General features: G+C 50.0%; 1 protein-coding gene and 1 long non-coding RNA gene across 5 annotated transcripts in view; one reads left to right on the top strand and one right to left on the bottom strand.

The window, feature by feature from the left end:
- Positions 1-20,768, bottom strand: part of APBB1 (amyloid beta precursor protein binding family B member 1) — a 23,054-nt gene extending 2,286 nt beyond the window's left edge. Inside the window, exons 1-13 of one of the 4 annotated variants that reach the window (XM_015592363.2) lie at positions 20,618-20,768; positions 13,519-14,247; positions 7,635-7,810; positions 7,479-7,535; positions 7,310-7,395; positions 7,132-7,195; positions 6,524-6,673; positions 6,031-6,158; positions 5,514-5,628; positions 5,282-5,366; positions 4,920-5,003; positions 277-392; positions 14-130 (exon numbers count right to left, since the gene is read on the bottom strand). In XM_015592363.2, the coding sequence (XP_015447849.1) occupies positions 14-130; positions 277-392; positions 4,920-5,003; positions 5,282-5,366; positions 5,514-5,628; positions 6,031-6,158; positions 6,524-6,673; positions 7,132-7,195; positions 7,310-7,395; positions 7,479-7,535; positions 7,635-7,810; positions 13,519-14,233 (1,893 nt within the window). In that variant the 5' untranslated portion in view covers positions 14,234-14,247; positions 20,618-20,768. The other 3 variants (XM_006915662.3, XM_025049455.1, XM_025049456.1) reach the window with 3 other exon arrangements.
- A 127-nt stretch (positions 20,769-20,895) lies between these two features.
- Positions 20,896-21,108, top strand: part of LOC102889160 — a 5,240-nt gene continuing 5,027 nt past the window's right edge. The window contains exon 1 of the long non-coding RNA XR_003047424.1: positions 20,896-20,913. This is a non-coding gene — a long non-coding RNA (uncharacterized LOC102889160). The remainder of the gene's footprint in view (positions 20,914-21,108) is intronic.

The raw sequence follows: 21,108 nt of genomic DNA, 5'->3' as shown, positions 1-21,108 counted from the left end.
CACCCCAGAGCATGTGGCAGCAGAAGGAGGCTGGGCCGGCAGCCATGATGAATGCAAACGTGTGGACATCTCTGCCCACTGCCAGGAAGGAGAGGAAGCGTACCCGACACTCCCCCAGCACTGCCTCTGTCTAGAGGGAGGGAACCCAGTGAGTAAGCTCCCCGACTCTCAGTGTTCTACCGGGCACATCCACCTTACTGGCAGTTCTCCCCCTACCCCCTAGTCTCCTCACCATGGCAAAGCACTGCCATACCTTCTCCCACCCCCGGTCTTTACCTGCTGGTGCAAGATGGTGAGGGTGGCAGGGGCCACGCTGACATGACTTGGGGTCCACTGCTCACGGCTACTGGAGGATAGGACTGACTCCAGGGCCCCATTTATCACATCTACCCCTAGAAGATATGGACACAAACATGGCTCTACCCTAGCCTTTCCAGCTCTGCTCAGTCAAGCCCAGGGCCTTCCCTCTACCCCCACCTCACCAGCCTATAGCCCCCAACGGTGCTGCACAGGTATCCCTTCACTGGTGCTTTCCTCCTTGGCCTCAGTGACTTGGCACTTTTCTAGTTTCTTCCATCTTGAATCCTAGGTTTGATTTTCTTCACTAACTCTGCCTCTTCCTCCAGCCCCCTAAACTGATTGACCCCCAAAGCTCTGATCTCCCCATTTCTTACTTTCAATGATCATCCACATTCAGGCCTTCCACGGCTTCACACAATAATGACTCCCAAATCAGCCCTCAGGCCAGTCCTCACCCAAAACCCTACCTTTGTTTTTTGAAGATACTCAATTGGGGAAATGTTTATTCTTCTGTCACTCTGTGTTAATTCATTAAGTGCCTTACAACAATCTCATAACAGATCCTTTTATCATCATGTTATAGATAAGGAAGTTTATAGAAGTCAAGTAATAAACCTTAGGTCACATGGAGGAATGGGGATCTGAACACAGGCAGTTTGCTTCCAGAGCCTGAGTTCTTAGCCAGGCCTTTCCCCTGACTCTTCTCTATATTGCTAATTTCCAGAACTGGAAGGGCTCTTAAACTCTTAGTTACACTTGATGATTTCTATAATGCACTCAAAGGCCAAGGAACCCCATATTCCTGGATTTTAGATTAATCAACTTTCCCTTGTAACACAATGGGTTCCCTCCACTCTTGCGTCCCACTTCTGCTTGCACTTAGTGGAGAACCCATGCATGTGGCAAGGTGGAGGCATGGGTTCTCGTTCCTGTACAGTCAGGAGCTAGCTGTGGAATCTTGGTGTCTTCACCCTTGCAGTGAAGATGTTAGCGTGAACAATGCCAATGCAAAAGCACACACCTCTGTGGTCCCTCCCAGGCCCTCTTGCCCCTTTCAGTGCCTGTGGGTTCCTAATAGAAGCAGACCATATGGACCTTTTGTGGGCAGAGGACAAAGTGTAGGATATATGTCTTCCTCGAAAGTCCTCTCTCTTGGCCTTGGTCATCTTACCTCTGGCTGGATCAAGGCCAAATTCCCAAGCATGCAAGTCCTCCAAAAACTGGCCTCATCTGAGCTGTCAAGCATCATATTTTACTGCTCCCTGAGTTTCAAATGACTGATGTAGCATTTATTAACATGTCATCTTGGCAAATGCCCCACGAGACAGGTGTGGAATACAAAGTGAGAGAAGAGGATGCCCTCGAGGGACACAGACTGTCACTGATGGAAAAGCCTCTGTCTGGCGTGCCCTCCCCTCTTTGACTGTCTTTGCAACTCCCAATTCTCACCCTTCAGGGTTCACTCAGCCTCCACCTGGGAAGCCTTCCCTGCTGCAGGGCAAAGAGAGGGCATTGCTGGGACAACTCAGCACAACATCTTGTAACTGACGGAAAATCTCTTCCACACTGGGCTGGCCATCTCAAGGACAGAAACCAAGTTTAAGTCATCTCTGTGTCACCAATCCTAGCATAAGGCTCATCTACTGAAGGATTTCCAAATGCATGAGCAAATAACCTGTAGGCAACACATGCTAATGCACCCAAACTGGTATAACTAACTAACCCAGGAGTCCACAGAAAGGTAATAATTCAGGCAGGAGTGGGTGAGCTGGGTTAGATTGCAGAAGACTGTGATATTTATGACACTGACGCCAGTCAATAGAAAGTCTCAAAGATCATGAGTGTGCATGAGACCTCAAAGTCAAACTGCTTAAGTAGCAGATGGGGCTGTGGGGCCGGGGCCTGGCCTCAGGGTATGAGGAGGATCAGCATGGAGGTGGGGAAAGCAGTGGAACAACTATGGCCTGGAAAAAGCCTGAGTTGCACTCCCAATGTTCCCTATCCTGATGGGTTTTTTTGTTTTTTGTTTTTTTTTTCATATCTATGTTGCCTTCCAACATACTATATCATTTACTTATTTTATTGTCTGTCTCTCCTGGCTAGAATGGCAGCTACTTGAAGGCTGGAATCTTTGTCACTTTTGTTCATTAGTGTATGCCAAGAACCTAGAATAATGCCTGGCACAAACCAGGCAGTCAGCAGTCATTTGTTGACTGAATGATTAACAAATGAACATCGCAGCTTCTGCGGGGGCCAATGTAAACTCCTGGAGGTTAAAAAGGGAGCATAAGATGAAACAAGAAGTGAGCTTAGAGCCTACTGGTGTGAAAGCTCTGGCTTCAACAGAGCAGACCCATCAAGCTGATGGGCAACAGAGGGGCAGTCAAGGGTTTAAGACAGACGATTTAGTGTAGAAAGAACCAGTAAGTGGCAGATGGATAAAGAAATAGGGGTAATAACAGGAAGAGGCTACAAGGGCTTAGAAGCTGAGGTAAGGAGGGTGGAGGAAATGAGAGCAAAGGTGTAGGGGTCAGCCAAGCCTCCTTCCTATTCCCTCAGCATACTTTTCTCACCTTCAGGTCCACATCTGTAGCAGTGACTTTGAATCCAATGGGAATACCCACTCCTCTGCGAATCTGGGCCTTCCTTTGAACCCCAGGTCAATCCCCACCCTTTCTACGTAGGATTCCCTCATTTAATGTAAGATGCTGGTCATTAAAGTCAGCATGGTTGAGGGGAAGAGCAGAAAACTGAAGGTGATGAGGGTCTGAGTCCTAGGTCTAGCACCTCCTGGCTATGTCATCTCATTCATTCTTTCATTTGTTTGTTTATCCATTCACCAAACATTGTTGAGTTCTTCCTAAGTGTGTTTTGACAGATACCCGACCACTTCTTGAAATAGTCTCTTTTTTCCCTCTGGCCTCTCCTTCTGTTCTCACTATCCTTGCAGTTTCATCTTCCTCCACCACCCGTTAAATGTTGGAAGGCCTCAAGGCTAAGGTCTAACCCACCTCCCTTCTCACTGCAGGCCACCTACTTTCCAGGGTCAATCTTCTCCACATTCATGGCCTTGATTATCTCTATAATCCACTGATGCCCACATCTGTATCTCCAGCCCAGGCTTCTCCTCTGTGAATCCAGCTGCCTACTTGAATTTGCCACTCGGCTTCCCCAAGGCGCCTCAAACTGGCCTCTTCCAGTGCCTGCTACCTTTACAGAATGGCCCCACTGTCCACTCAGTTCCAAAAGCCAGGAAGACAGGGGTTATCCTCAATGCCTCCGTCTTCACCACACATTCAATCAATCACTAAGGTCTGTTGACTTTAATTGTCTAAATATTTCCTGAATCTACACACTCCTGTCTAAATATCTCTTGAGTCTACATACTCCCCTTCAGCTCCACCAGAGTCCAAGATATTCTTCATACTGGCCACCACTACCTCAAGATCTTCCTGAGTTCTTCATCTACCTCCACCCACTGATTACCTTTCTCCATGGTACAGCCAAAGTGAGCTTTACAATATTCAAATCTCATTATGCCAAGTGCTCTCCTGAAAACTCTTCCATAGTTCCTTGCTGCTCTTAGGATGAAGAACAAATTGTTAACATGGCCTGTGAGGTTCCACGTGGTCTGACCACTGCCCAGCTCCCAGCCTCACCTGGCACCACTGGCCTTCTCTCAATGCCTTTGAGAACAAAGTGCCTTCCACTCTGGGTTCTCACATACCCCGTTCACTCTGCCTGGAATGATCTTCCCCTACCTCAGTCCACTCTCCATCCTACTTTATCTCCTTAGATCCTCTCCATTTTTTGATCTCAGTTCAAATGTCACTTTCTCAAGGAAGTCTTTTCTGAATCCCTTAACTAAATGAGGTTTCTCTGTTATATAGTTTCATAGGACCTTGTTACTTTCTTTCAATGAATGATTCAAATTGTAATTATACATTCACTTGTGTGATTTGATTAATTCCTATTTTTTCTACTGTTACCTCCATGAAAGTAGGCCTATGGCCATTGTTCCCCCAGGACCTGGTACATGGTAGGTTTCATAGGTATTTGCTAAGTGAATGAACAAATAAATAACAGGTATTGTGAATGTACTGGAAATATGAGTGAACCGGACAGTCTCTACCTTCAATTCCCTTATCCAAAAAATGAGGATTATCAGAATCATAATCTCATAGGATAATCAAGAATTAAATGACATAATATACAAGGAAGTACTTTACAAGCAATAAAGCATGTGACAATCATGCTCACTGTTTCCTCTGTGGATGCTCACAGCCCATAGTTGGTGCTGTAATGCCGAACCCAGCTCCCAGCTGCTGCCTGGTGTCTCCAGTCATCTAAGACCTGCCCAAACCAATCAAAGCTTTTCTCTGGGATTCAAGAATGCCCTGTTCACTGGTTCACACTCAGTGAAGACATGCCAATTGTTGTAATAGGCAGGACACAGAGTGCAGCTGAGACAGATGTACATGAGGGTGGCATGCATAATGAAGGGCAAGGTGACATCAACCATGAAAAAGATCTGGTAAAAGAGGTATTAGAAGGCAGAAGGTGGGGGCAGAGCTTTACGATCAATGTGGTGGTCCCTGGATGAAGGAGGACACACATACCAACAGGTTTAGCAACAGGCACATTCCCCAGGTAATAGACTTGGAACTTTTGCACCAACTCATTCTTAGGCGCTGGGAATTCCACTGTGGGAAAGAAGAAGAGGATCAATTGTGGTGGCAGATCTTGCTCACTCCCAGTCCCCACCACCAGGGCATAAGCTGGATCTTCTAGCCAAGGCCCTACCTCTACCCCTTTCCCCTGCCTCCCTTTAACCAAAGTCCCTCCACTTATTTGGTCCAAAGAATTTAGTCTCCATTGTCCATTTTTCTATCATGACTGTCCAGTAGATAGTGCCTCTTTTTGGGTCACCCCACCTTTGCTAACAAAGGTGAGCCGGACTTGGCGGGGTTGTGACACTGACCTTGGAAAGGGACATCCACAAGTTTAGAGTGATCCAGGGAGAGTCCATTTACCAAGCAGCGGGCATTACGCCGTTCAGCCATGATCTGAGGATGGAGGAGCAGGGGGAAGGAGTGGGGGAGGGTCCGTTAGGGAATCCTCTACCTGCATGCACCCACCTCCACCCAGTGACCCCACCCCCACCCTTATAGAGCAAAGGTAGCAGCTAGTCCAGGGAGTGGAGGGGGCCGTGCCTTAGAGCAGATCTCATGCAGGCTGGTGGCGATGTTCTTGGCCGGTGCCTCACAGCGAAACACGTGGCACTTGAGCATCTGGGTCAGCTTATCACGGGCTACGTAGGCAAAGTCCCTGTTGGGGAAGGGCTATCTCAGTGTCTCCCAGCGCCATCCAGTGCTGAGAGCTCATCCCCGCACCATCCATACCCACCCCCAACCCGTCCGTCGCAACTCCTCCAGGGCTTCTGCCCCCAGATGGTGTCCTGTGGGTGCAGCCTTTTGGCTGGAGGGCAGACAGGCATGCATGCTGAGGTCAGGGAGAATAGGTGAGCACAGCGGGCAGGAAGAGGCAGGGCAAAATAAGGGAACTTGGGTGCTTCGAGGCATCGAGTCCAGGAGGAGGAAGGAAGTAAATAGGCATAGTACCTCTCTCTGGGTCCGGCAGCACAAGAGAGGCAAAGAACAGAGTTAGGGAGGAGGGCCCCATTCTGGCTGCTGGTTGACCCCACCCAAGGATCCCAGACCCTGCGCCCACCTTCCACTGTCCCGCCCGACGCCCCACACACGAATGCTGACGATGGGCTGGGTGTGCAGCAGGGCCTGACTCTGTGGCTCCACCAGCTTTAACGTCTCATCCTCCAGCTGTAGCAGCAGATCCTTTCCCTGCAGGCCCAGGAAGTAGGCACTCAGTGGAGCTCCAGCTGAGGTGACTGAGCTCAACCACCTCCAGCTCAGGGGAGTTCAGCCACAGCTCTGAGACCCTTGTTTGGCTGTCAGACCACCCACTTTGCAGGCTGCATTTGGGTAGAGTCACACCTGTCATCTCTTACTCCTTTTATCATTGCCATCAGGTTAGGCAACCATCCCCCAAGGTCCCAACCTGAGATCACACAGCCATCTCACAGAACTATCACTTGGGGTGAGACAACACCTCCTTCCCTCAGCCCCCACCTGGGCAGCTCTGCCCTCCGATCTTTCACAGTTCCCTTCACTTCACCACACCACATCCTGCCGGCCCAGGCCCTCACCTCTCCCCAGCCCCCAGACATGGGGTCGTGCAGATCATTTTTGTGGTAGCAGAGCTGACGAATGCAATTGTTAACAGCCACGCTGCTGCGTCCAGGGGCCAGCTCCTCTTCAGTCATCTCCACCCAGCCTAGGGAGCGTACAGCGAAACACTGCCAGACACACAAGAGGGGGTGGGAGGTAGAGGGTCTGAGCTACAACTGGAGGAGCCCCCAGCACAGCACACAGAGGGCTTTGCTGAGACGAGAGGAGTCCCTGACTCAGACCATGATGGGTGGAAGGGTGTTCTGAGCTAAGACTGAGAAGCTCCCCAAACAGGAGATAGTTGATGGGAGGGGTGATGGTCTCAGAGGAGACCTCTGCTAGTACGAAGAAGCATCTTAGCCAGGCCTGGAAGAGCTCCCTGTCAGGCCGCTGAGCTGGTTGAGTTAAAAACTGAAGTGCCTCCAGCCTGCACACAGGAGTCTGTGCTGAGACTTGAAGAGCCCCTAACTCAGGACCTGGGGAGCTGTACTGAGACCAGAGATGCCCCTCTAGAACCTGACACAAGGGGCTCTCCTACACACAGAGGGGCTCCATCTTGGAGAATGGGGATCGGTCTTGAACAAACCTTGATCCCTGGGTTGGCGTTCCTTTGGGGCAGCTTCTCCTCCTCTTGGGGCAATGGCTCCGGGCTAAAGGCAGATAATAACACTTGGTACAGGCCCCCAGACACGGAGCTGTCCCAAGGCCCATTCCAAAAGGATCCATCTCCCTGTCTACCCACTGTGTTGCACCTTCCCACTCACCTGAGGCTCTGAGCTGGGAAGGGCAATGTCCCCTCCTCAGGGTCCTTCAGTCCCAAATCCATCGGGGCCTCTTCACTGGGTTCATCCTTAGGAAGCAGAGAGAGGAATCAGGACCAAACACATGCCCCTTCTACAGCTCCCCCATTGTGAAGCAGGTTCCCCCACTCACCTTCCAGAATTCTCCATCCTCAAAGCCTTCTCCATGGGAAAAGCCTGTCCAGGTGAGCTGGGAGGGAGGATGGGAGCAGTGAGCAAGCGACTCACCTTGCTCTAGCAGTACCACCCCTGCAGCCTGCTTAAAACACAATAGGCCTGTGAGCCTCACCTGGGACTCCTCGCGGGGACTGCTCCCCTGTGAGGGGGAGGCCCGGCCTGGGGGCTCCCACTGGGTGGTCCCCGTCGGAATGTGCCAGTAATAGGTCCCTGAGGTGTCCTGAACCCTCATCCATCCAGCCGGCAGGTCGGAATCCGTCTCGAAGGCGTTGGGGTTCCAGAAGGAATCTGCCAGGTCGGGGGCTTGGTGAGGGTCTGCCCACCCAACAAGCAGACAGTGGGTGCTTATGCCCAGGCCCCTCCCATGGTGGAGAAGAAGGGGTGGGGGAAGGGCTCCAGCACAACATGGTTCCTGCTTCCTCCTAGAGCCTACAGTATGGAGGCATAACATGGGGAGCCACCAGCAGGGGACACGGCTCAGGTTTCCTCCTAGGCTCTGCTCTCAGATAATGTGGCCACATAGAGGGAAGGAGGAAGGCAGAAGGGAGATTGGGTGACCCCAATTGACCTCCTGTCATACACATCCATATCTCAGGTGCGCACACTTACCAGCTCCTGCACACACATGTGCACACAGGTACATAACACATATAAGCCCTATTACACATCTGTGCAGCCACCACAAACACAAGGGCATGTACACACAGAAAATGGGCAAACATACACACCAACTCCAGCCATACACTAATGCAAACACCTTACACAGAAGTGTACACACACAGTTATATATACAGCCCCTGCCACACACGTGCAGAGACCACTCCCACAACAACCCCCAACACATGGGGGGTACCCCCTCCTGTCATACACATCCATATCTCAGGTGCGCACACTTACCAGCTCCTGCACACACATGTGCACACAGGTACATAACACATATAAGCCCTATTACACATCTGTGCAGCCACCACAAACACAAGGGCATGTACACACAGAAAATGGGCAAACATACACACCAACTCCAGCCATACACTAATGCAAACACCTTACACAGAAGTGTACACACACAGTTATATATACAGCCCCTGCCACACACGTGCAGAGACCACTCCCACAACAACCCCCAACACATGTGCGAGTACCACATAGTGAAAGCACACTCAGACACAACATACGTGAACCACGTGTGTGCAGACACCACAGATGCTCACACCCTGACTGCTGCCACACAAATGCAGACAAACATTTTGTGCCCGTGCTCACGTACTGCGAACCTGTGACATATGCCCCTCCTCCCCTGGCCGACCACACCACTCCAGCCCTGCAACCCAGCTCATATCTCATCCCCTACTGCTCTCCCTGCCGGCCCCGCCCCACATCATGCCCAGCCCCATGCCACCCCTCACCTGGACTGCTGTCCTGCAGGATGATGGCCAGGAAAAAGTCCTGGGAGAACATGGCGCTCGTTCCCAACTCCTCCTGCCTCCACCCTCCCTCCTCACAGCCCCTCCAGCCCAGCCAGCTGGGCTCACAGCCTGGTGCTGGGCTGCAGAGAAAAGCTCATACCGCCCCCTTCTCACCAGGGCAGAGCGCTTGCCAGGCAAGATCCTCCCCCGCCTGGAGCTCACTAGGGAGGGGCCAAGACCACCATGGGAGGGAACCTCCTTGGGTGGAGATGAGGGGCTCAGGAGACCCCAGCCCTTCCTACTCACATCTCTTCTTTTTATCCTGGTTCCCTGCCCCAAATCCCAAATCTCCATCCCACCCCACAGTGGTCACCGCAGTGCCACAGTCAAACCCAGTCTTAAGGACAGGAAGAGGCTGAGCCCCTCGGGAATACCCCAGCCACCTGGGGCTCCGAAAAGCCTGGAGCTCTCAGCACAAACAGGGTGTGGCTTCAAGGATGTCAGGGAGGCCTTCCCTCCCCAGAACCTTCCCAGCAGTTTGAGCCTGAGAATGGGCCTTGAGGGCATGGGCCCCGGCAAGCTTGAGACTGCGTTTGGGGCTCCCAGCACCAACCCCCCTCACCTGCCAGGGCCCAGCAAGGCTGCAGTGTCTCCTCGGCAACCGCAGCACCAGGATGGGCTGGGAGCGCCCAGACTGCTGACGTGCTTCCCGTTACCAGGGAAACCAGGAATCCTGACTGGTCCAAGAGGCAACACTGAGGGACAGGCAGTCCCCAGACCCAGGCTGCTGAGCAACCAGGCACAGAGGGGCTGGGAGTGGGTGTGGTTACATCAACGTGGCTGTGCACCTGAGGTGAGTTATTTGGATTGGTGCATCACCACCCTCCCCTTCCAAATGGGGTGGGCCCACAGAGGAGGGGCTCTTCCTGCCCATCCAGCCTTCTAGGCAACCGTTACCACCTCTTCTCCCCTAACCCTCACCTCGTCTCGGGTCCTAGGGAATTAGAATGCCTGCCCTTCCCCCAGAGACCCTCCACTGCCTTCCAGGTTCTACTGTCAAACCCTCCAAGAACACCAGCACCCAAGGCAGCCCTGCCTTCCACAGCCACACCCTTTTTCATGAAGGTCATACACCTCTCGAATCTAGGAACCAATTCACTGTCTTCCGACTGAGTCACACACACCAATCCATCTGCCATCCCTGTCAGCCTGTACCTTCTTGCTTCAAAGAGCTTCTTCCTTCCGATCTGTCCTGGAGGGGTCATTCTTCTGCTCTGACCATCTGGGAGGCCCTTCTGGAGCTTGGCACATCTCCTCCAAGCACAGTCCCACCCAGGCCTTTGCTTCTACATGCAGGCATTTCTTCAGAAACATATACCTTCACTCCTGCATTGATTCATTCAGACACTCACACACAAATTCAAAGGTTCAGTATCATTCCTTCATTCATCCATCTATGCATGTTTTGGTGCATAAGCCAGGTGTAGTCACTTGCTCAGCAGTCAGTGACTCCTGTCATGCTCTCTCTTTTTCTCCACCCCACTACAGCCCAGACTACTAGCACTTCTTACTTGGATCATTGCAACAGCCTCACAGTGGTCTCCCACGAGTCTAGTCTCCTCCAGTCTGGGCTGCACACTGAAGCCCAAATGATTGTTCTGAAATGCTCAACTAATGAAGTTACTCTCCAGTTGAATACTCTTAATTATCTTCTCCTTGCCCTCAGGATAGAATCCAAATTCCCCCACAGGGTTTGTATGCTGTCAGGAGGCCATAACCATCTGCCTATCAGCCTTCTCTCTGACTACCTCCAGCCTCCTCTCTTCTCTCTGCTTGGGACATGCTCCTCATCCTCTCCAAGCCAAGCCTCCCTCCCCTCAGTCTTCACCTGGCTATCACTAACTCCTCTTCAGACATCAGTGTAAAGGTCGCTTTACAAAACGGACTCAACCCCCTGTCTTCCACCACAAACACGGGCAGAGTTCTTAGGTGCCCTTCCTGCACCTCCCCCATCCCAGAGCACATTATGCTGATTCTAATGGCCTGTTTACTTCCCCCTCCCCACTAGACTGGGAGTGTCATGAGGGCAGGAACATCTTTCCCCTGTAGCATGCATTTCAAGCATTTAGGATGGGGCCTGGCACAGAGTATGAACCCAACACAGGTAGTAAAGTTCATTTATTCATCACTCATTCATTCATTCACTCATGTACTTATGCATTCAATCAATAACTTTGTGGCGATCCTAAGGTGGGAAGGAGAAAATAATTTTTTGCTCAATTCTATACCCAATTCCTATCGGTGTCCAGACCTCCTCTGTGGCCTTCATGGTCATAGCAACACAATCACAAAAAGAGTAAGCCCTAGGCTGGTCCCACACTTCTACCCTCAATTTCCACTGCCTCTGCCATAGTTCAATCCTTGACCACACTCTTGCCACACCAACACTCTTGCTGAGGGGGCTGCCCGTGCCTGGCATACCCTTCTCATTTCTCCAGCAGTTTTGTCCTCCTACTGCCAGAAGCTTCATAAGTGCGGCCACCACAGTAGCCATTCCAGGAGACCCTGAGCAACCAGGTCCTCCATTATTTGGCCTCTGACTCACACCCTCTAGGGCCGAGGTTGCAAACAGCAACCTGCAGACTGGTGCAAGACTCAGATCAATTTTGTGTGGCCTGCACGGTGCTTTTGAAAAAACAGAATTGATTGCTAACATTTAGAAACTGGAATATTTCACATCAATATCAAGTTTTCATTTTCCATCGAAAAGTTACATGAACTGGCTCCACTGAGGTTATATTTTTCCCCCACCCAACCCTATAAATAACCAGCTGAACTGGAGCAGTTTAAAGAGGGTCTGGGCAATGACCATCAAAGGCCACTGACATCACAAAAAAGAGAGACAATTGGACTTCGCCTTTGAGAGAAGTACTCAATACCACCTTTGAAGTGTTCTTGCAAAAACAAAATGCAAAAAACTCTCAAGTCTAAATCTGATCAAGGCTCTAGAACTCACTACCAATCTACAGGAAATCCAGGGGAAGCGGCACATGTTCACCACCACTACTGGGAGAGAGCCTGCAATCCCAATCATGGAAAACTCAGGACAAACACCACAGTGGCTTCAATTTAAAAAACAAAAAACTGCAAGCAAAAATAGAGATAGAAAGATAACATGTAGATCAAAAGAAATCTTAAGAGACATATCAACCATCAAAAGGTCTGGACCTATTCGAATATTGATTCAAAAAATAAAACTTTTTTTAAAGGTGGGGGAGGACATTTATTAGACAACTGAAAAAATGGAAGCATTAACTTGGATATTTGATGATATTCAGGAATTGTTAAATTTTTGTAGACATGGTAATGGTATTGTGAATTTTTACAAGAGTATTTTCTCTTACAAATGCATGGGCAAACATTTATAGATGAAAATATTTGCTTTGAAATAACCTACACTGGGGCCCAGGGTAGGTGGGGGTACAGATTTATCAAGATTAGCCAGGTGTTGATAATTGTTGAAACTCGGTCATAGGTAAATAAATCAGGCTCATTATTCTATTCCATCTACTTTTGTATATGTTTGAAAATGTCCATAATAAAAGTTTTGAAAGGGGACAGTGCGCTGCCCGTGGCTCCTCTGAACCACATGCTCCCTGAAAAGGTTCCACGGTTTGGGATGTGGGAATGGTGCCCGCAGCCTGGTGTGAGGGAGTCTTTCTTTACTTACACCTGCACCCACCAAATGTCTGTATTGTGGCTATGCCCCATTATCTCTGCCCTGTGCTCTCAGCTCTATCTATATCTCTACATGACAGTAGCAAAAGAGGAAAGTCAACTTATTTAAATAGGACACATTTAATGATCAATACTTGGAATCTGACTATCTATTCTTTTTGTCCGTCCCCCCGACAAAGCAGCGCATGTTTATTATTCCTTTGGTTCCTAACTTTTTTAGTCAATAGCCTATTCCTGATACAAAGGATACAAAACAGGATTCTTACAATGTCCAGCATGTGCTCTGCACACAACATCCCCCAGTCTTTCCAAATAGACCTATGTGGGGAGGTGCGGCTGCTCCCTCTGGACCGGCCTGTTAAAACTTGGCCCAAGTGCACCCGGTTCGTCATGCTTTGTGTACAAGTGGCAGGCTACCACGGCACCCAGAGCTCAGGTCTGGACTCAGACCTGGTATAGAGCTCAGTTTTACTGTGATATCGGACTGCCTGTGATTTTAGGAAAGCTACTGCATCTCTCCAGGCCTCTTTTTTGTCACCTATAATATGGGCATAATAATGGTATCTACCTCACAGCATTACTGTGAGGATTAAACACGACATTACTGAGCACAGGGCCAGTACCTGGTACATGCCCCGTAAGTGGACCTAGTCAGCCACTCGTCAGGGTGTGCATGATGGATGGGCTGATCAACTTGTTCAAGCACTCCCTGAAGGCAGAAATGACTTCCTTCAGGAAAACCCGGCCATGGCCTGCTGACTCATGCCCAGGTTGGCCCTACCCTCTGTGTGGAGAGGCCTGCCTTCTGCCCTCCTGCCCTCCCACATTCCCCATATTGAGTTCCACAGGTACCTGTGTCCTCCGGGGAACCATAGGAGGGGCTGCCCTGGGATAAGGTAGCCCAGCTTGAGTCCTCGTCACTGGCTGCACTGTTCCTCATGCCAAACAGGAGGCTAGCACTCTTGCTGTGCTCTCGGGGGCCATCTGCAAGTGCTTGGGGTCCAGGGGGCACCTCCACACTCTCCAGGGGCTCAGGTAGCCCTGGGGGAGAAGACAAGTCCTCCTCCTCCTCGTCCTCTTCTTCATCATCCTCCTCGGCCTCCCCTGCCGCCTTCTCCTCTCCCTCATCTGCCCCCTGATCTTGGGTGCTGATGATCAGGCCAGGTCCTCGGAGCCCTCGGTTGGCCGCGTTGTGGGCAGAGAGCTCCAACTCAGAGTACAGGTGCATCAGGCCTTTGGGGCCCAAGGGTGCTGTCTCAGGCTCTTGGCTGGCCTCCTCTGCCAGGGTCAAGGTCACATTGCGGTTCTGGTCACGGTGGGCTGTGGCAGCCCGCCGGAGCTGATTCTGGCCCTCCTTCAGCCACTTGGCATTGGCAGGGCCCGGCTCAGGCCCACCACCCTCTCCCATGGCGCTGCGTAAGTCTTTCGGTCCCACAGCCGTGGTCTGCAGCTTGGCGTTGAGCAGCTGGTTGTGGGCAGCGTGCAGGGGTAGGGGTAGGCTCAGGGCGGGGCCTCCGTGGCTGTTGGCATTAATGGCCGTCTGGCTCAGTGATGATGGAACAGACATGGCCTTAGCAGATCCTGTGGGGGAGGGGGCCAGAGAGATCAGGTTGAGCCTCCAGCTCAGGATAGCAGTACCCCTGCCTCTGCCCCAGGGCTGCACCTCCTCACCTCCCTTATGCTCAGCAGGCCGGCACACACTGCTCCGTGTCCTATGAGCTATTTTCCCATAGACATGACTAGCTTAACTCTTGTCCCCCATCACCATCACCCCTATTCCAGGCCGGGCCCAAGTCCGAAGCCCACTCCATCCTCAAATCCCCAGCCTCAAGTTTCCTGGGAAAGCACAGCCAGCCCCTGCTTTGCCCTCACTCCCAACAGCAGAGCCTCTACACAATGGCTCTCTGTGCATCCCCACCCCCAGCTCATCTGACTGGGGCTTACTGTGCCAGGGACACAGCTGGCATGGGACTGGCTCATGTGTTCCAGACACTGGACACTGACTGTCCCCTTCCTCCTGCCACACTGCTATCCATAGCCCTACCACTGAGCTCCCCAGGCTGTGTTCTCATCCTCACAAACCACTGGGCTCAACCAGACCAGAAGCCCACCCCCTCTAAGGGACTGTGAGGACAAGAGAGAAAGAGCAAAAGACCCAGCCCTCAGGGAATGGCCGGGGAAAGCCGGTCACAAAGGAGGGCCTCCGGCTCCAATTTGTGGCTCCTTTGGCTTGTTGAAGCTATATTTTGTTGATTGTTTCTCCAAAGTATCTCACCTTTAGAGCACCAATCCCTCTGTCAACCCTATAATGACCCATGCCTGGGTCACTGCATGAGCCTTTGACCTGGACCCTCCAGCCCTTCAGGTCTTTGCCCAAATGTCACCTGATCTCAGTGAGACCTTCTTGAATAACTTTTTAAAACTACAGGCCACCATGCTCCCTCTCAGCAATCCTCAAATCTTCCCTAGCACCTAGCACCATCCAATAAGCTATTATAATTCTAATTATTACTATTACGATTATTATCATTATTGCTTTGTTTAATCATTGTCTCCTTATGTCTATAATTTCAGTGCCATGCTGGTGAGAATTTTGTCTTTTTTTTTTTTTCAGTGCAGTATGCCTAGATCTTAACACAGTCCTGGTACAGAAGAGGAACTCAGATATTCAACAAAATATGTGTTAAAATATTTATGAATGTGTCCTCCTCTCTCTCCCAGGCCCCATTTTAGCATCTCCCCTGCCAGTTTCAGAAAACACACTTTGGTCATGTTACTGTGTCTTACCCATTACTCAGGCACCCTAACCAAACTCCACCTGTCCTTCAAGTGAAGGGATCTCTTAAACTAGTGACGGCCCACCCACTCTGTCCCCTCGGGCCCCCTCTTCTCTCCTTTCATGGATCACCTTCTCCACCTATGAATCCTTCCAGCCCCATCACCCCCGTAATCCCCCCTCAGGACCCCATCCCTACCTCCCCACTCTCTTTGACCTTCCACTACTGGCTACTCTCCTTCCCTGATCCGCACTATAAAGCGCTTGCTCCCTGGACTCTCACTGGCCTCTCACATCACAGTTCATGCTCCCTGACCAACCACTTCTTCTCTCATCCTGACCCTCTTAGACAGCCACTGCCCTTTGGCACCCCCTGCCCCGAAACCCACAGGGTTTTCTCTTCCTACTTGGCCCACAACACACAACTCTCCCTCATTGACGGCCCCTCAAATGCACGCCTTTCTGACTCCCACTGTACTGTTCTTTCTTCTCAATTTCCATCTTTCTCCCTGTTCCCCACTAAGAAGTTCTTTCATTCCTTAACCCTTTGCTCCAGTTCCCTCTGCCATCTCAGTGTTGTAACTCTCAGCACCTAGCACAAGTTGCAGTGAGGTGTTTTAGGCTGTCAAGCAAGGCTCTACCAACTCTCAGGTGCAGTGCATGGTTCTGAGGCAAGAGCCAGAGCTGACCTCTCTGTCCCTTCCGGCTCCCCTGACCCTAGCACGATGCTATGTATCTTCTGTGAAATAAATGAAAAAAAAGGCTCCTGTCTGTGTCTGCCTCATGTGTAACTGCTGGTCTGCTCACTGTGGCTCCACCTGGGCAATGAGAAAATTTGTGGTCACTGGCACAATCAAGAAAAACAATGGCTCTGCCTCTACCCAGAACCAAGTAATCTTCCAAAAATGGAAACCAGATTGTGTAATTCCCCAGGTTGGAAAATTAAGTGGCTCACCGCTGTCTTTAGGGTAACTTCCACGCTCATTAGCCAGACACCAAAAGCCTCCTTGAGCCAATCTCAATGACCTCTTGGACCTCCTCCTCCTCCCTGTCTCCTTCACGCTTTTCACTCCAGCCACAGGAAATGTGGCAAATTCTAGAACATGTCACACTCTCGCAGTCCTTGCTCTTTGCTTATCCTCAGCTTGTCTCCCCTTGTGAGAACCTCTGCTTCATGTTTCAAAACTTGGCTCAGTGGTCACAGCTCCTAAGCAATAAGCCTTCTCTATTCAGTCTTCTCTCCCCCATCCTTAAATGACTATTCCCATCTTGTGCCTCATGATACCGAGCATTCTAACAGAACATCTGAGACTGTGTCTTGCTCAACTTCACATTCCCACGAGCAAGGAGAGTGCACTGTGCATCTGCCACAGAGTGGGCCCTCGGTGTGGAAGAAAGGGAGGCATGGAGGTGACAGACATGGAGTGAGAAGAACTAAGAATCTTAGACCTCGTTAGGTCTTGTGTGGCCCCACGGGCTGGGGATGGGCAACGAGACTGTTAGGGCTGGTGCTGGAGAATGATGAAAAGCTCCTGAGAAAGAGGTAAGACAGGATAGGGATCTCAGACAGGTGCAGGCTGAGATCTAGGGAAAAGGGGAGGGAGGGAGTTAGCTTAAAATGACATCCTGGCCCTTAGGCTGATAGAGTGGCATCTCCATGAGTTTCAGGAGGTGGAAGACCCCATGACTCTGGCAAGCTCATGATGAGCCCTTCTCTGAAGCAGTGGTGTATGGAGCCAGGTTATCTAGAGGGCAGGCTGGTACCAATCTCATTAGCCATTGGACATGTGATCTGGGAAGGGCACATGCACTGTGAGGCTGGGACAGTGAAGAGACAGGTTGACTTCAGGACAGCCCTGTCCATCTGTGGTCACCAAGGCAGAAAGTACTGGGGGAGGAAAAGGGAAGTTCTGCTATAAGTGCTAAAGCCTGAACACCTAGCCCAAGGCAGTGTAGTCACCATCACCTCACTTCTTAAGATCAAAAGATGACCAGCCGCCCAATACCTTCCAGAAGGGGCACGACCCAACCTCTCCCCTCTCACTGGGGTTATCCATACCTGGAACCTCTCAAAAGATGGAAAGAGCCCAAAGGACTCTGGGAGGCAGGGAACTGGGCAGGGAATTCAGGGCAGAAGCTAAGAGTGGCCACTAGGCCTGAAGAAGCTGATGTAAAACCATGGGTGGGGGGCAGGAATGAGGGGTGAGTCCTCCTTAAGGTCAAGGGTCTTCTAACCTGACAGCTTACATGGCATGGAGGAGAGTGATGAATAATGAAGAAATGGTTCCTTCCCTTCCCAATGGAGCTCAGAGTCTAGTGGTGAAACAGTCATGGAACAACTCATTACAATGCAGTGTAATGCCAGTATCTAGAACAGTACCTGGCACCTACAAGCATTCCCTATTTGTTGAATAAATAATTGAGTATTATGATAGGGAAAGCGGAGGGCACTATAGGAGCCCAAGGCTCACTCTAGCCTAGGTATCTCCAAGACCTTTCTGAGTAAGGGGCTTTTAAGCTGAGACAAGAACACAACTCTCCTTGGACAACCCCCTGCACCATCCCTCCCTCTCAGAGGAGGACTCGTCACTCCTAATTCGAAGAGGAAATGGAAGCCATCAGTCGAGAAATGTCTTCAAACATATAAACTTACTGACTTCAGCATCTATCCTTTTCTCTCCTTCTTCCTAAAACCGATCACTTCACCTACCATTTGGATCCTTCCTTTCATGCCTGTCCAGAAATTTTATACCACTGTTTTAACTATTTTCTTTTCTATATAATCGCCCTCTTCTTCTCTATGGGATCCACTATCTTTCAATCTAAAAGTGGAATCTTTACTGACCTGACACTCCTCCAGTGCCACTTGCTGCTCTCGTCTCCCCTGCGCAGGTAAACTTCCTGAAAGAGTTGTCTCTACTCACTGTTGCCAGTCTATCAATTCACACTCACTCCTCAACCCTTTTCAATCATGTTTCCATTCTCAACACAGCTCAGTAACAGCTCCTACCAAGGTCAACATGACCCCTATGTCACTTAATCCAACAGACACCTGCAGGCCTCATCTTGCTTGTACTCTCAGCAACATTTGACACCAGAGCCTCTCATCCACCTTACACCCATGGCTTCCACACACTACATCGCTTGGGTTTCTTCCTACACTCTAGTTGTCTTATGGCTTTTTACACTCCTTTGCTGGCTCATCTTCTTCTATCAGCTGAAGTTTCTCATGGCTCGTTCTTATGCCCTTTCGTTTTTCTTGCCCGCTATTCAATATAGGTATTCATTCATGCCCATAGCTTCAGTTACCATCTATATACTGATTTTCAAATTTATACCTCCATTTTAGACTCTTCATCTGAGCACTAGACAGTACATTCAACTTTACTCAACATCTCTACATAGGCCTCTCAACTAACACGCTCACTCATGTTTCTCCCACCCAGCCCTAAATGGTCCTCTTTCAGGATCCTGGGTCATGGAATATAACCAGCCATACTGTTGTGCAAACCAGGAGTACCATCCTTGACACTACCTTCTCCTTTATTGCCCATATTCAATCCACTGACAATTTTCTCTCTGAGACACATTTCTAGATTTGATCTACTCTCCACACCCACTACCATCAATAATCCACACCAAGAACAAAGACCTTAAGACCCCAAATTCATAGCATGGCCTCAGCTGTCCTGCTCAGTCTGGTCTCTGCCTATCTCTCCAGCTTTGGCACTCTGCTCTCCAGCCTCACTGACCTTCCTTGATTCCTCAAAGACATCATGCTGTCTCTTTCCACAAGGTGTTTGATTTTTCTTCTGCCTGAAACCTTCCTCTACCCTCTCTAACTAAGCCTAACTAACTTCTACTCATACTTTATATCTCAGTTCAAATGTTCTGTTCTCAGAGAAACCTTCCTTGACTCTCTCCTCCTAATCCCCAGACCAGTTTAGTTTGTACTCTTGTGTGTTCCCAAGGCACCATCCACCTTTCCTTCATGGTATTTATTACATTTTTAATCTTATTATTATCTAATTCCCCCCTTTGACAGCTCCATGTAGACAAGGACCCAGCCTATTCTGCTCATAAATTATATCTTCAGTACCTAACATAGTACTTGGTATATGCTGGGTGCTCAAATTATATTTGTTGAATGAATAAATGATCAAATAGATGCATTTTTTTTTTAAAGGATCAGGGTAGTTAACAGGAGGTATACAAGAAGATATGCTATTAGAGCAGTCAAGGGAAAAAAATGGCTATGTGGCCTAGATTAAGTTTAGTAGCAGTGTGTATGGAGTGAAATAAATAGATTTGAAAAATATTTAGGTAGTGGATGTAGTGGATATTTAGGTAAATAGAACTTTGTGACATTAGATGTAGAGGTGAGGGAGTAGAGTTTAATCAGAACATTACCCAGGATTCTAGTTTGGGTAACTGATTAGAAATTGGCCATTCCTGAGAGTTAAAGGAAGAACAGACTCGGAAGAAAGGTAAAGAGGGAACATAGGGAAGATAATTCAGCTTGAGATCTGTAAGTTTGGAATTCCTGTTGGACTTTCAAGGGGATGTTGTGAGGGCAGTTGGATATTGAATCTGGAGTTCGGGAAAGAGGTCTGGGCCAGATATATAAATGTGGGGATCATCAACATACATACATACATACATACATACATACATACATACATACATACATACATACATAGAGATATATGAAATTTGAAGCCTTGGGCTTGAATAAAATACCCGAGGAGAAAGTACAGAATGAGAGGAGACAGCTCAGGACAGAACCAAGAGCTTCAATGACATCTCAAGGGAGGGGAAAGAGGTATCAAGTGAGATTGAGAAGAAGCAAACAATGCCAGGAGTGAAAGCAGGAAAATGCTTCAAGGAGAGTTGACACACACCACTGAACAATGAAAAGATAAAGGAGGATAACAGGAAAGTGTCTATTGGAGTTGGCCAGATGGAGATCTCCAGTGACCTTGGCTTGAACAGTTTCAATGGGTGTGAGATAGAAGATGAGTGAAACGGTTTTAAGAATGAATGAGAAGTGAGGAAATGATGACAGCAAGTGTAGAGAAGGTTTTGGCTTTGAAGAGTGGAGAGAACTAGGATTATGCTGGTAAATCTGGGAATGCAAGAAATGCACAGGCAGATTCAAAACAGGTTCAGAATAACCTCTGAATTGGCGGTGGGAAAACTGCTCCTAATGAGTGCTTCTGTGAGTGCTAGGCCTCCTGGTAGAACTGGGGACACAGCCGGCCCCAGGGCACACCTCTCGGTCGCTGAGGGCGACAGAATGCGGCTTGACAGATTCCAGGCTTGGGACCTGCAGGAAAACGCGCGGCCTCTACCTACCTCACCCCATGTCCCCTTCCCAGCCCTTAACCTCCCCTCCCCCCATCCCCGATTCCCTACCGCCCCTCGCTTCGCGTTCCCAAACTTGCCCCCTATTCATCCTGGAGGAGCAGATGGTAAAGGTCGGGAAGGCACGGTGTGAGGACGGACATGGATCCTACAAGGGGTGGGAGGAGTGGGGGGACAGGAGATGGTGGGAATGCGCGCGGTGGGAGGGCTGCTCGCGGGTTTGGGCCTGGCCGGGGGGCTGGGGCCGCCGTGGGGAAGGGTCTGGGGGGTCCGCGGGGCCCTGGGGGTCGGGATCTGGCCAC

Source organism: Pteropus alecto, unplaced genomic scaffold (genome assembly GCF_000325575.1).
Source record: "Pteropus alecto unplaced genomic scaffold, ASM32557v1 scaffold395, whole genome shotgun sequence".
In the NCBI taxonomy this organism is placed as follows: Eukaryota; Metazoa; Chordata; class Mammalia; order Chiroptera; family Pteropodidae; genus Pteropus; species Pteropus alecto.
This window is presented reverse-complemented; position numbering and strand designations above follow the sequence as displayed.